Below are 16,735 nucleotides of genomic sequence, written 5' to 3' on the forward strand. Positions count from 1 at the left end.
CGATGCATTTCTAATGCACAGATCAAGTGTTTGGATGTGCAGTTTCTTGACATCCATTGACAAAACAACGTCTGACGGTCTTAATCGGCATCTTGTGATTGATGGACAGACGCGAGTTGTTCAGAACATGCCTCCTTGATTACATGCGGAGATGACGCATGCTAAGGGCCGTGTCAAGGGGAAATCGTGACAATTCTTCCCATTACAAATCCTGGCGTTTCAGAAGAGTACAAACAAATCATTTTAAATTGGGAAGTTAGTTTAAGTTCTGAAACTTGTAGTATGTTTTTACTGCAGAATAACATATCAAGTGTATATATTAACATTTTGATTCTCCGTTTCATGATCCCTTAAAACATTAGATAAGTCTGCATTAAAATAGTATAACAGAATCACTTTCTGTGTAACTGTGATAATGGCAATAAATTTGGCAACTTTCAACATTATGTGCAAAGATACCAGAAAGGGACATGACTAGTGGTCGACCGATATATCGGCCGATATTTGGCATTTTTCAAATATTGGCACTGGCTGATAAGCTTTTCTGTTTGGTCGATGCATGCGAGGCGGGACTTTTATTTTGACGGCGCTGAGAACGGCAGCGCCTGAGCACACAGTGCTTACATTCTCCCTCTTGTTCGCTGTCGTAGTTAACAGTTCTGTCTAATACGGAATTAAAATGTATACAATAAGTATTATAACGATTGCTTTTATATTATTAGTAATAGAAAGGCAAACATAATACTTTCTCGTTTGCCGTCAGCATTCAGCAAATATGCATTTACATCATTTAAAAAAATCTTTGAATGGCTAATGAAAATTTTATTTCACAAACCTTGCAAACTTAGTCGAATCCAGTTGTGAGATCTTGTGAAGTGTGCATGTGACCTGCATGATCGCGTGTTCTCTGCGTGACTTTCAGTCCGTGCAAATTGAATGCTTTAAACATTCAATTTGAATTATGCTGCGCTTTATGTATTTGCCTACTGTCATATTCATGTCATTTTCACTATGTGCTGTATGTAAAATGAGTGTTACCTTGGCTTTATTTGAAAAAATATGATTCCCAATGCACACAAACTTCCCAGAATACTGAGTGCTCTGTTGGTTACAGTTTACTTCCTTTTTAATTATATTTTTATTAAATATTTATTTATTTGTGGAAAATACTTTGTCATCTAAAGTATATTTATTTTACAAATTTATTTTTTAATCCATTTTCAAATGATTTCAAATTTCTTAAATATTAATTAAAATAAATACAATTAAATCGGCCATCGGCCACCCTGCTGTCAAAAAACCCATATCGGTCGACCAGTAGACATGACATAACTGTCTGTAAAGCACCGTTTAAGGGCTGGAATACACTACATTTCCTGATTTTTGGATGCGCCGACACTATAGGTGGAAAAAGTCAGAGTCAGTCTGCAGATCCGGCAGTCAGAGTTGATAGATTTAACAGAAAATAGTCTAATTTTTAGCTTCAGACTATTATTTATTTATTTAGCTTCTATCCAGTCAGAAGATATTAAACATGTTTGGAAGTTTGAACTGATTTTAGAACGCATATTGTTTTCATTTGTCACGTGTTTTCATCTGAGGCGCATGTTTCCGCATGAGTTTGTTGTGTTTGGAACGACTTGAAAAGTCTGGAAGTGTGTGATCCTCAGTCATTTAGTGTATGATGCACAGTTTTTCCTCTGTAATTATTTATAAAGTCAGCAAGGGTATGATAGTGTTTTACAATCTGTTCAGATTTTAAATTGCATCATGTAACCGCAGTTTAAATTATTTTCTGTTAATCAGCATTGTGCAACAAACGTTGTTTTACTAGATGCAGGACATTCCTTTAAAAATACTGTCAGTGACCCAAAGTGTATTAATTTCAGCTCTGTAATACGTATTTAAAAATGTTTAATTAATGTTCACTGAATTCCATAAATTTATCAGAGGAAAAAATACAAAAGTGAAAAATGTGACAGCTCAATGCAGGTCTAGTGTTGATGGAAGCTTATATTGATTTTACCAATTTACACCAGTATATGGTTTCATTTTGACATTACAACCGTTATATTTAGCGAAGAGTCAACATTAGCAGAGAGGAGAGGGAATCATCACAAACCTAAATCAGCCTCTGTGCTTTTCTTCATGTCTTTATGCAGCTTCTTTGTCTGATCTTCCACCCTAAAACAAATAAAAATAAAAAGTGCAATATTAAACTTATTTTCAACGTTAACATTGTTTTCCCTTTCTTTCAAATTTAGCAAGAACACCTTCAGTTTGTCAAAAGTGACAGTAGAGTTTCAAGTCCATTAATGATTCCGAATTACATGATGAAAATTCCATTACATTACACATCTGACTAGTTTTTGATTATTTTTAGATTACTTTGACTTAACTCGTTATCACACTGACTTAAATAACAATCTTGTACCATATTGATATGAAAATTCGAAGAGAAATAAAATATATTACATTCGTTGTTATTAACAACATTAAGTGTATTAAACATCACATTACGTCAAGGTTTCTTAAACTGGGGTTCATGAAGGAACTGCAGTGGGTTTGAGAGTTTAATGAAAAGCTAATAATTAAAACAAAAAATGTCATAAAAAATGATGCAATGTTGAGAAAACACTTCTTAAAATTGAAATAATTTGCTGTGTGGCCTCACCTATAGACCTATGTAATCAATAAAAAGTAACTGCAGTCTGATTACAAGTACTTATTTTGTGGAATTTGATTTTGTAATCCAGATTACATGTAATCAGTTATTACCCAGCATTGTGTGTACATTTAAGTGTATAATTGCTAGGGCATTGCTTTGCAGTTGCTAAGATGTAAAAAGCCCATTCATCCGCAATTGTCCATGATATTGTGGTTCAGCATCAAATGCTCTTATCATATTTAAATAAGAGATAAAACAACCCAAGTTATTTTACTACACTCATCTGCAAGTATCCAATATCCATTCATGTTTCTGTACAACAGTAACATTTCCTGAGAGGCAGAAGAGATCATTCACAGGGTCTTTCACAGCGTTGATCCATTTACACCCGCTGGGGGTGTTAACAACTGCAATTACCGCACTACTGCATCCGACTCGCGCTCACACGAGTGTGTTTGCACCGCTGATGGGGGAGCTGTTCATTATAATCAATTAGGTGGAAAATTAGACACGGACTGGGAGACACCCTTGAGGCACCTCACACCGCACTTATTACAGCAATTAAGGAGATCTGGGGAAAATGGTGGTGAAATTGGTAATTTCATTTTTTTATTTTTGGCTGTATGACATTAGAAGAATAAAAAGGTGGAAAGAAAAGGGTGTGGGAAAGTATATCACCTTTATACCAGGATGCCGAAAGAATGAAGAAAAAAAACAATTGAAGAGATAAAGAGGAGGAGGAGGTGGGGAATCATGGTTAACTGGCAAGAAATGGAAAGAGAGACTCCTAACAAGATTAGATAAAGGGTCCATTACGGTAGGTGTTAATAGAGTAGCATTGGCCCAGCTGCTCCAGACGGCTGTCATGCGAACACGCTAGCAGCATGCCGTCTCCTAACATGTGAATGGCATTTAGAGTTAGCGCGGGTTACAAGCCAACACATTAGCACCAAACCCCCACATTCTGACGAAAGGTTTCGGGGGGCAGGAGGAGGAGGACAATGCTTTGGGGGCTATGACTACATATAAGTCCTATTGGCACAAAGTGTGAATTTTCTTGCCAAAATGCACGACGGCAATGTTAATAAAGCAATGAGCCACTCGAGACAAAGTGATTTTACTAGTAAAGAATATGACCCATGGGATTTTAGCTCTTAAAGGGATAGTTCACCTAAAAATGAAAATTCTGTCATTTTCTCACCTTCATGTTCATCTTCAAAACACAAATTAAACTTACGGAAGATATTTTTAATGAAACCAGAGAGATTTCAATTCCTCTATTTAAAGTCCAGCTAGTTTCCAACTAAAATGTGATGCTTCAAAAAGCTTATGAAGACATAATACAATTTTGGTTTGGTTTACAAAAACAGTCTGAATGAGGTGTTTGTGAATCAGACTGATCCAGTTCTTTAACTGAACTAATTTATGTGATCGCAGTGGATAAGAACACATTAAGCCGCCATACACTGAAGAAAAAAAAAATGGTTTAGAAACAATTCAGTCAAAAATGGCAAAAATTCAAAGAAACTGCAAGTAACACGTTGAATTAAACATTACATTTTAATTAGAAAAACAGAAGTTGTATTTTCTTGTAAAACATACTCCAATAATCTGTTTTATTTACAACTTCGAAAAAAAAAATATTATTTACAACGTATGGCTTTGGTAACTAAGAAAATAGTGTACATGGTAGAAAATTGTATTATGGACTATTTTATGGTGTCTTTGTGGCTTTTAGGCCTGTTCACACCAAGAATGATAAATATAACGATAACTATACACTGCCGTTCACAAGTTTGGGGTCAGTACGATTTTTTATGTTTTTTTAAAGAAGTTTCATATGCTCATCAAGGCTGTATCTATTTGATCAAAAATACAGAAAAAAACTGTAAATTTGTGAAATATAATTGCAATTTAAAATAACAGCCTTCTATTTTAATATACTTTAAAATAGAATTTATTCCTGTGAAGCAAAGCTGAGTTTTCAGCATCATTACTCCAGTCTTCAGTGTCACATGAGCCTTCAGAAATCATTCTAATATGCTGATTTATAATCAATGTGCAGCTTGTGTTACAATATACACTACTATTCAAAAGTTTGGGGACAGTAAATCTTTTATTTTTAAGAAATTAATACTTTTATTAAGCGAGGATGTGTTAAATGGATAAAAAAGTGATAAAACATTATAAGACTTTTTATTCATCAAAGAAAAAAGTATCACAGGTTCCAAAAAAATATTAAGCAGCACAACAGTTTCAACACTGATAATAAATCAGAATATTAGAATGATTTCTGAAGGATCATGCGACACTGAAGACTGGTGTAATGATGTTGAAAATTCAGCTCTGCATCACAGAAATAAATTATATTTTAAAGTATATTAAAATAGGAATTTTAATATAGAAATTGCATTAATATTTCACAATATTACAGTTTTTTTCTGTATTTTTGATCAAACAAATAAGCCTTGATGAGCACAAGAGACTCCATTTAAAACATTACAAATCTTACTGATCCCAAACATTTGAACGGCAGTGTATATCAGTGTCCACAACAAGGCATGAGTAAATTATGTTTATGTTAATCGCGCTGCAGCTTTGTCATTTCCCGCTTTAAATGCTTGAGCTCTTTTAAGCAGAATTGATTCTGATTGGCTCTCAATGTTTTTATTGTTCATCATTTCGTGGGGAACAAAATATGTTGTGAAAGTGATTCCAAGCAATAATATTGTTACTCTGTGTCATTATCATAATAGTTGTGGTGTGGACTGATATTCTTTTACATTCAGAATGATTTTTACAACTATATCATTATAGTTATTATCTCTGGTGTGAATGGACCTTTAGTCTTCATTCATTGCAACTGCATGGAAAACAATAACCAGCTCAATTTACAAAATATCTTCATTTGTGTTCAACAAAAGAAAGAAGGTGATACATGTTTGGAACAACATGAGGATGAGTACATTTTAATTTTTTAAATCTACAGTAAATGAATAAATGAATGAATGAATATGGATAAATGTAGTGCACTGATCCATATTCATTCCAACTCCCCCCCCCAGTACTCCGACCACAAAAGAGTTTTACGAAGACAACGGGCATCACGTACTCGGGGTGTGTGTGTTGTTGCGTAATCTGTGGTATTCTGATAGCAATCAAACCAAAGGAGTGGCCCTCTCAGACAAGAGTTCAGGCCCCTACATGTCCGTGCCCACACCACAAGCACTTGCGTGTGTGATATATGCCTTTTAACTCTTTGTACCGGGACTCCACCTACACAAGCGAAACTAAGGCGACAGAGTAAGGTGAGGCGCTAGAAAGCACATATGTCTCTACAGATGACCTCCGACCTGATACAACAAGACAAGGGATATGACAAGCATGCAAAACAAAACTGTTCTGTCCTACTACATGGCTCCATGCTGGGGTGAATGTCACAAAATAAAATTAAAAAGTATGCAAAAATAAAGAAAGCAAAGGTGGAAAAAGAGTGTGGGAAAGTATATCACCTTTACATCAAGGTCAAATATAAAGGTCATTTCCCACACTCTTTTTCCACCTTTGCTTTGGAAAGTGGAACCATAAAACAGTCCGTAATACTACTTTCTACAATGTACACGATTTTATGCCTTTTCCATTGTAAAACAAATGATTTTTCTAAGTTGTAAATAAATTGAAGTATGTTTTAAAAGAAAATACGGTTTCTGTTTTTCTAATTCAACATTGTTTAATTCAATGTGTTACTGTTTAATTGTAATTGTTTGTGAAATTTACTAGCAGTTTTTAAGTGAAAATTGTTTCTACACACACACACAAATACATACAAACACACACAGAGACATTATTTCATAGGAATTTAACATTAAATTCACATAACTGTAATGTCTTTTCTTGTAATATAAAAAATTTAATTTGTTTATATAAATTAGGGATGTAACGATTAACCGCGAGCCGGTTGAAAATCGATTTAAATATGTGACGATTCAAATCGGTTGAGATGCTAAACAAATTGCGATTCAATTAGGGGTAGGAGTTTATATGAATGCATGTCTGAGGGGAACTTACTGTCTTTCGATGGTATTTTTTCTTTTCCTCTTGCCTCTGTATAATGCATATTAAAGTTCATAAGTGCAGGGCTGCTTTGTTTACAGCGGAAACCAAGGAAACGCTTTAAGCGCCACCTGCTGGCAGAGAGTGAATCTGCGACTCGTTCAGCTCGTCTGCTGTTTCTGTTTCATGCAGATATTTTTTATGCATAGTTTCACAAAACTGAAGTCAAACCATTCTGTTTTTGCTTCAAATTTCGAAATTATACAATGTAATTTAGATTAAAAACTGCTCATGTTGCATGTATGCAGCATCTTTGTTTGGATCAAGATTAAAATGCAGTGGTTGCCTCTAATTTTAAATGGAAAGAGCACAGACAAAGCCTTAGTTTGTTTATATGAAGAGATTTCTTTTATTTGTGTTACTTATTTGATTTGGGGCTTGTTTTAAAATTTCAATTGAGTTTTGTTATATGATATTTTTATTTTAAATATCAATTTAAATTGTTTAAATTATTTTACATTTATTTAAATTATTACTTTTTTGCATTGAAATTACAAATATATATACATACATGCATACATACATACACATATACATATACACACACATATATATGTGACCCTGGAGCACAAAACATGTCTTAAGTCGCTGGGGTATATTTGTAGCAATAGCCAAAAATACATTGTATGGATCAAAATTATAGATTTTACTTTTATGCCAAAAATCATTAGGATATTACGGAAAGATCATGTTCCATGAAGATATTTTGTAAATTTGCTACCGTACATATATCAAAACCTAATTTTTAATTAGTAATATGCATTGCTAAGGACTTAATTTGCATCAATGGAAAGCTTATTTATTCAGCTTTCATATGACGTACAAATCTCAATTTTGAAAAATTGACACTTAAGGCCCAGGGTCACACACACATACACACACACACACACACACACACACACACACACACACACATACACACACATATACACATACACATACACATACACATACACACACACATATATATATATATATACACACATACACACAATATTGCATACATTGTATTGTAAATATATGCATTTCTTTTTAATTTTGGGATGAAATATGACGTAGATATGTTTTTGACAGGTTTTGTGAGATTTACCCATTCACATTAATCAAAACCCAAGGATTACGTGGTCTATACAGTCCTAAAGTGTACTGGCTAGGTAGGTACAGGTCTACGCATGAAAATGCATATGGATTAAGGCTGGAGGCATTTCAGTCAACCTCTCATTTAGAGCGCTGAAAACCCTGTAACCATGCTTCCGTTGTGTCATACACAAGCATCATTTAACTTTTGTCATGATTGGGGAGAAACAAATGATGCATCAGGGTCTCGTCGACAACGTCCCAATCCTTTGGAACACCTAGACTGGCGCCATGGTTTTGATCAAATCAAAAGGTTTCAAATTCGATGCTGATCTTTTTTTTTTTAAATCGATGTACTACTTGAGCTTGCTCTTGTTGGGAAAACAAATATTTTGAGTGCTCGCTGTCGTCTTCTGCTGGGCAATTTCAGGCAAGCTAATGATACTCAGAAACATTCAAAGCTCTGTGGGCAACAGAACACATCGAATAAAAATAAACGACATCGGATATGTCAACTTACTTTTGGAGCTTCTCATATTCCCGCTCAAAGTCCCTTTCAACCTGTGGAGAAATGGAGGAGACATGTGGAGAGATATGAGAAGAATGGATAGAAAGTCTCTTTAAAGAAGTGTGTGGGCAAACTGCTCTAGTTTTCTACAAGCTCTCTTGGGTGTGTAATCATAAAAACAGAATCTACAGGGCTGCAGAACCTAAGAGCGAGCGAGTCAAAAAACCTAAAGCCAGTAGAGGAAAAAAGCGAGCTGGATATCAGTTTGGGACGTTTTAGCTATTAGGCGAGATCTCTGAAGAACGCCAACGAGATCAAAAGAAAAAAAAAAAACGATTAAGAAAACAGAACAAGCAGAATCTTTCATTTGGAAATCAGCAGTTGCAGGAGGTCCTGTAATTATTGCAGTGGCCTTCTGTTGCCACATTAGCTTGTGTCCATGCCACCCTACCGCTGTGTGTAGGGGGTTAATGATGCCATAATTGCAGCAGTAGGGGTTCCTGTCCTGTGGTTCGGTGGGCAAAGTCTGTAAATAAACAATATTTGGGAAGGCAGGCAGTAGGTACCCCGTTTAGAGCAGTGTGTCCGGCCTGTGGCCTGCCCACTCATGGGTGACCATGGAAGTGTGGTGTAACAGGAAAGGAGGCGAGTTAGGGAACGAGGTGATGAGGGGAAAATAAGAAAAAACAAGATGTCGATTGACCTCCCCAAAACGAGGAAGAGATCAGGACGCCCACTCACGGACACACAAGTGTACGGTGTCCACAACAGAGAGGTGCTTATGAACTCACAGTTGATCTATTCAAACAATGACTCAATCCCAGACCACAGCACTGGAGTCAAATGGACTAGAAAACTAGACATTTGCTGGAGAGAAATGTGAGTGGCGTGTGCCTGAGAAAACGCCTCGTGCCGATGCTAGAGTGTTCGGAGGGGTTTTTAGCTTGTTGCTGGTGCTACGTTGCAGCTATTGTAGATGTTTGCATACAGACTCAACTTAAAAGATCACATCCTCAAGTCTCCATAAAATTATGCTCTCTAGATACAGCAAATATATAAATGCTGTACAACAGTAAAAATCCCATTCATTTTCTCCATAGCAGAATTGATTTTTAACAATACACTTTCAACCTTTAAAAGACAGACCTACTGTGAGCTACGAGGTTGTTAATCGATGGAATATGATTTTGTTGAAGCCATCAGCCATCTAATTTCAACTTTAAATAATTGTTTAACAGCAGATTTCCAGGTGGAAAAACTACATCCCATGATCCTACAATCAACAGTTTTAGGTCACACTTTATGTTAAGGTCCGATTCTCGCCATTAATTACGACTTTTGCCTCAATTGACTCCTAATTTCTAGCTGTTAAGTTTAGGTACTGGGTATGGCTAGGGATGTAAAATATTGTCATGCAGAATATGTGCTTTATAAGTACTAATAAACAGCCAATATGTTAATAATAGGCATGCTAATAAGCAACTAGTTAATAGTGAGAATGGGTCCCTATACTAAAGTGTTACCCAGTTTTGTATTTCTACATAATTTTTTTATTTGATTGTTTCTTTTGCATTGCTTCAAGGGATTGTAGCTCTTTCCATCATTAAAGCCGTTATGCACAGTCTTGTGCCTTTGTCTTTTTGTCCAATTTTTCAAATGTTTTTGCTTCAAATCCAAGTTTGTACCTTGTAGCTGGCTGACTTGCTTCATGGCTTTTGACTCTTACACAAAGACTTATTTTTAATCAAAATGGGAAGACACATCACTCAAATATGTAGTTATATCATTAAAACAATAAATTATATCAATATTTTTAAAAATGTTGTTTTTCAAATTTTAAATTATTATTATTTTTTTTTGTGTAAATATTGTATAAAATTGCATTAATATTATTTTATCAATGCTGTGCATGTGTTATATAAATTAAACTGTTATATCATATCTATCGGCTTTATACCAGCAAGATATTGGCAGCATTAAAAATGTTTTAGAGTCTGGTTTGAAAACAATCATTATTTTTGCAATTGCATTTTGTGGCACAGAATTCATCAGTAAAAATGGAAAAATGAAGAGTAAAGTCCTGTGGATTTCTTACCGTTTTCGAAACAATCTGTTTCCTTGGTTGTCCAATTTTGAAAGGAATCCTAGAAAAAAAGAAATGCATAATTATAAGGTGGATCACATTTAGACATAAATAATGCATTTAATTTATTATCTTAAATTAATTTTATTTAACATTAAGTACAATTATAATATAACATTTTACTCAGTCTATTTTTATTTTTCAAAGAAAGACTGAATGCTTCATTTAAAGGTCATTAAGTATTTCATAGACAGTTTTGGGGTTCACTAGGAAAACCTCAGCAGCTAATCAAATCATCTCATATGGGCCACATAAATCCATCTCAGAAGCTATCAAAGGCGGATGAGCATAATTAGAAGTGGCTGTCGCCGCTGCCACAAGTCTTCCTGTGGTCTGCCGGGGGGAGATCACTACATGTGCACATCTTACACACATGCACGTTTCCGGTGGTCTGCTACTGCAAGCGGGCATTCGCTCAGAGCCCTGCAGACTCAGGTGTTCACAGGAAGCGGTCTCACATACACAAGTGTGCAACACACGGCAGCAAATCTATAGCAACCACAGGTCACCTTCAGGAATGAACCCGAATAATGAGTTCACAGTCCCCCACGGATCGTAACTCCAGTTCGGTGGTGATTCCACTATATATCACGACCAAACAGTTCTGAATTTCTTTAAAGTTACATTTTGTGTTTATTACAGCATATTACTTGTAGTTCAATAAATAAGTGAAGAATCACAACACAAGAGAACTAACCTTTTTAGTTCTAGACTGATTCTTCATTAGGACAGTAAGGGTCAGATAAGCCTATAAATAAGTTCAGATCTAATAAAGTCAATCTTTTCACAACGTCTGACAATCAATTTTCACTTTTTAGCAGACCTCAACAGATCCTAACACTGACACCCAAGCCCTCTGTGTGTGAAGGTATGTTAACTTTGGACTGGTTTTCTTCCAATTCAACAAATGCAAAAAAAGACTGATACGCCTACAGATCGTCCTTCAGTTAGGTCACAACGGTTGGTTTTGTCTCCTGATAAAATCTCATTCAAAGTTCAACTTGTTTAATTTGATACTTTGTGCCATTCTGTCACCTTTTCTAACCTATTTGTTTTATGCTGCTGTTAACTGTCAAGTTTAAAGGGAGGAACGTAACAAAATAATGCTGTTTGGAATTGAAGAACTTCATTCTGGTAAATTGATTTCTGACGTTGAACAGTAAACAATCTCTCAAAATCGTTTCATTTCAAATCACACCAAAGGCCTAAAGCTAATGTAGCAGAACCGTGGTGCTTCAACAAATGAAACATACCATGCTGTTCACATGGATGATCAAGGTTCAAGTCCAGCCTGCAACATGACCAAATCTCCAAATATACAGAAATATTTACCTACATATATTTTTACAAAAACATTTTAACATGGAAAGAAAGTAAAGAAGGGATTTCCCTGATCATTTATGAATGATGCAATCAAATCATGTCAAAGTTTTGAACCAAATCATGCAAAGCAGAGTTAGTGTAAGGACAAGGCCTTTGAAAAACTTAATTGCCAAATAAAAAAAAAACATTCTAATAATCACAATATTGCTTAATTCGCAGCATGAATATCCCAGCCTGAATATACTGGGAGTATTCAATATATAACCCAGCCCTAAACCTTGTATTATCCGCAGACCGATCGTAACAATAAACAAATAATATTGGTCAATGCTGATACCATCACATAACTGTGCATTCCTAATTGTGTGGATTTAAAAAAAAACAAAAAAAAAAACAGCAGGATTGACACACCATTCAACCCATTTCTTTGGGAATGGCAGGCCTTCCAGTCAAACTTGTTAATGTACTAAAGCCGTGGCACAATGGCATCACGTTCCCATCTCCTGTTCTCACAACTTCCCTTAAGTGAAGAGTAGCAATTAACCGTTCGGCCCCCTTCTTCTCTGTCTCATGCGTCGTTTAGTAATTACACCTGAGACAGGCTGAGGTAGACCTGAAGAGAGAAAAAAAAAAACAACACGTTTCCATGGGTGCCATTGCAGGCACCTCTCTCACGCACATCTACACACACTACTATTGATGTGACAGAAGTATGGCTGCAGATGATTGATAGACAGCTGGGTATGACAGGAACGCGGTGATGCCGGCTGCGTCAAAGCAAAGGTGTGTGAGCTAATGAGACGGAAAGAGAGAGGTGTGAGAGAGAGTGTGCGTGTGTGTGTGAGAGAGAACTTGGTATAGAGGACAGAAATGAAACTGGAACAGTTGTATATATGCATGTGTATATATATATATGTGTGTGTGTGTGTGTGTGTGTGTGTGTGTTTAGATGTACATAATAAATATACACAGTATACGCATATATTATGTAAACAAAAACTTTAATTTTAAAACGATTAATCGTTTGCTAATATATATATAATATACACATATATACATACATACATACATACACACACGCACAAACTGAACTATTGAAATGCGATTGTATTAGTAAAACAAAACAAAATATTTTAATATATTATAAAATATTAAATCACATTTTAAAGATAAGACACAGCCCTGCTCCAAAGAACACAAAGTTCACCTTTTGTCATGCTGCTGTTATGCCTAAATCATCATGGAAAACTACAAGTCATCACCCACAGAACTTCCTGAAGTCCTACCGCTGACTCACCCCAAAAACAGTTTACTACTGCCAAAATTACATAAACAGCCATCACTCAGAGCTCGGCAAGCAGAAAAAAAAAGAGAAAGTAGACTGAAGTCAATTGTTTCATCTGTGTGATGACGTAGTGAGTTGCAACATCAAGTGATCTGTTGTTTCTCCTTTCATGTCGTCAGAAAGGTGAGTTTATCTTCGTAAGAAGGTCACACGTCAGTAAGGATTGCTCAACTAGATCTTCTATATGATTTGACAGAGGAAATCCATTTAACATTCAGAGAAGATGGATTTTCGATATGAAAAAAAAAACTTGTCAAGGCAATATTTCTCATTTTCATACTAAATAACTAAAACCAATAAATAAAAATTAATAATAAATACTATATAGAAACATTCAAACAAAATCTAATAAAAATGACAAAAATGCACAACATAATTACAATAACTTAAATTAAATTGAGTATAGAAAATATAAAAAAATCAAATTATAAGGTGTTAACAAAAGGTGCAACAATATTAAAAATAATATTAGTACACACACACACGTATGTACTGAATAAAACACTGGTAAAAACATTTTCACAAACAAATCAATACGTTTATTTAGCTACAATAGAAACAATAGGTTTGGGCACGTTTATGAAAATTACTAACATTGAGTACTTGCTTATTTAGAATAACACACAAAAAACTCATTAACATTACAGTTAAAAACAAGGTTAAAAACAAATTAGGAAGAAATTTTATTTATATTATATATATTTTATATTATATATAATAAGACCAAACAAGTTTTTAAATTAAAAACTATGAAAACCCTTCATTTCTATTACTTATTTATGCCCACTATCTTAACAATAACATTTATTTTGCATAAAGAAAAAGATGAGTGATTAACTCATTCGTATGGCTTAATGTGCCATAAAAATATAACTTGGAAAATGAAACCACTTTGCAAAATTCCGTCATTAACATTACAACAGACTTGTTGACGGCCCTTCCAATGTCACAACTCACATAAAGCAATACGTAAAGTTAAAAACTACTTGCATGTCCGTTTCACAGAAAGTTATTATTTGACTTCAGAAGATTGTGAATATAGCACACGAGTCATCTAAACTGATTTTATGGGTTTTTTTAATGGTGCATTTTTTGGAGTTTGACAGCATCTGCCATCATTTACTTTCATTGTATGGAAAAAGAGAAGTACGAATGTGCTGATAAACGTCTTTTGTGTTCCACGAAAGTCTGTCATATGAGCCGGAAAAACAGGGGGAATATATAATGACAGTTTTCATTTGGTGATGAACTATCCCTTCACAACCTACTAATCAAGATTAGCATATTAACACCTGCGGCCTGATGTATAAACGTTGCGTACGCACAAAATGGGCATGGAAATGTGCGTACGCAATTTTCCACGCACATATCTGGATTTATAACAAATAAACTAGGCGTAAATATGTGCGCACCGTACGGACACGTCTAGACCATGCGTACGCACTCTTTTACTGGAGGGAGCGAAATAAGGAAGCAAACAGAATGATTTTAAAGTCTGTTTTACATTTGACATACACATATATATTAAATATGACACTCTCAATAATGCAGTTAAACACTGAAATTTCATGAAATTATTATCCAGAAATTACAACATTTTTATATGAATTTAAACAGAAATATTTGCAGTGGATGTGCTGCTTTCGAACAATTTTCCTGTGGTATGCGATTTAATGTTTTAATCACAGCGAGGATTGCTTGGCGCATGACAATTCCGCTTTAAATTGTGTTCTAAATAGCAAAACTCATGTTCTGAGAAAATACTATTTTTTCGCGAATAATGATCACTGATGTGAACTTGATTCGTCTGATGCTTTGGAACATATACGGTAACCGACAGACATAAGGATGCGCTCGTTGATTAAACAGTCCATTGGTCTGATGACAGTAGAACCTCTGTTCACAGGTGTCGCGCACAGACAGTAGCCTAATGATAACCCCTTTCGTGCTCTTCCCAATATTGTGACAAACACCATATTTAAAAGATAGAATTTGAGGAAAACTAAGATATGCGCGTTTTATTTTCAAAATGTTTTTGTTATTGACACGGTGAGTCAGGCAGTTATTTACACTGCAAAAAAATAAGGCCTATCTCCATTCAAATATACATTCTAAAATATATGTTTACTTTATAGGAAGAATTGCATATAATTTGAATAGCAATGTGATGTCTCACAAAGCATTTATAGTGCATATCTCATATTTTCCTAACGTATTGTACCTAGGGATATGCCGGTATCAAATTTTCATGTTGCGATTAATTGCTAATGCTTTTATCACGGTATGCGGTATTATCACGATATTGAAATTTAGTTTAAAAAAGTGCTGTCATAATACAGTATAACAGGTTTAATAACATTTTTCTTATAACAAAAATAACTGAACATTTAAATGCAATAAAGCAATACAGAAAAATGTATAAAGTCAAAAGTTTTACACAGATTAAAGTGCAAAAGAACTATAAAGACCAATAGGTATCACTTTACAATAAGACCTCATTAGTTAACCTTAGTTACCTTAGTTACATTCACAATGAGCAATAGCTACATTTGCTACAGAAGTTATTAATCTTTGTTTAAAAAAATTAAAAAAATGTTCATGTTAGCTCATTAAATAACACAGTTGCAACTTTAGATTTTAACAACCTGTTATTAAATATTGGAATACCTAAGATTAATGAATGTTCAGAAGAATTTTTCATTGGCAGTTTATGTTAACTAATGAATTAACTAATGTTAACTAATGAAGCCCTAATGTAAAGTGTGACCGAACAATAAAGAATCAAAACACTTTCAAACAATATCTAGGGCATGTTGTAGTCCAGATTAAAATGTAAAAAAAAGTTTGAAAATAAATAGCCTATTAAGTCTAAATATTAAGTATATTTAATAAGTATTTGGCGCTGTGATGAACATCATAGCAAATACACAAATCTGAATGGCTATTTAAATAATTTAAACACGATTCAGAAACAGAAAGTAGTGCAGCTGCTTTGTTTACAGGGTTTCCGGGGTAACGGCTGCATTTAAATGAATTATTATTATTATTATTATTATTTCTGCAGTTTAGCGCCATCTGCTGTCAGAGAGTGAAAGTGCGCTTTCATCCAGAGCGTCTCTCACATGTTCCGCCATGTGCTTCTCGTCCGCGCTTGTTTACATCAGAGTGCGCACGCGTCTTTCACGCAGCATACAGCGGTGTTGTGCATTTTGACCAGTTGATGGGAAAAGTATTCTTAAAATGCATTCAAAATTCGGAATAATTTGTAATATATAAATTATTCACGGTATTTAGAAGTGCCCACGATAACAATATCGTGCATATTCATTACCGTGATATATCGCATTACCAAATACCGGCACAAGTCTACTTTGATGATTGGTTGATATCAGAAGGGAGGCTAGCCTCCCTTGCAAGGGTTCTTTTCTCAACACTCCTCAGCGCTGAAAGTGAACACTCGATGGTGATTAGCTCATTTTTTTTTACCAATGGAGGCACTAGAGCTCAGCACTCACCCGGCCTCCCCCTCCCCCTCCCCTTCTCTATCATTAGCGGTTG

The 16,735-nt window shown here is 34.9% G+C and overlaps 1 protein-coding gene across 2 annotated transcripts in view; it reads right to left on the minus strand.

Annotated features, from left to right (window-relative positions):
* The window catches only part of LOC107710841 (bridging integrator 3-like), a 66,268-nt gene that overhangs the window by 41,363 nt on the left and 8,170 nt on the right, over window positions 1-16,735 (minus strand). For both annotated transcript variants that reach the window (XM_016515692.1, XM_016515693.1), the window contains exons 2-4: window positions 10,462-10,510; window positions 8,379-8,419; window positions 2,123-2,184 (exon numbers count right to left, since the gene is read on the minus strand). In XM_016515692.1, the coding sequence (XP_016371178.1) occupies window positions 2,123-2,184; window positions 8,379-8,419; window positions 10,462-10,510 (152 nt within the window). The remainder of the gene's footprint in view (window positions 1-2,122; window positions 2,185-8,378; window positions 8,420-10,461; window positions 10,511-16,735) is intronic.

Source organism: Sinocyclocheilus rhinocerous, unplaced genomic scaffold (assembly GCF_001515625.1).
Source record: "Sinocyclocheilus rhinocerous isolate Xijiao unplaced genomic scaffold, SAMN03320098_v1.1 scaffold1198, whole genome shotgun sequence".
Classification (NCBI taxonomy): Eukaryota; Metazoa; Chordata; class Actinopteri; order Cypriniformes; family Cyprinidae; genus Sinocyclocheilus; species Sinocyclocheilus rhinocerous.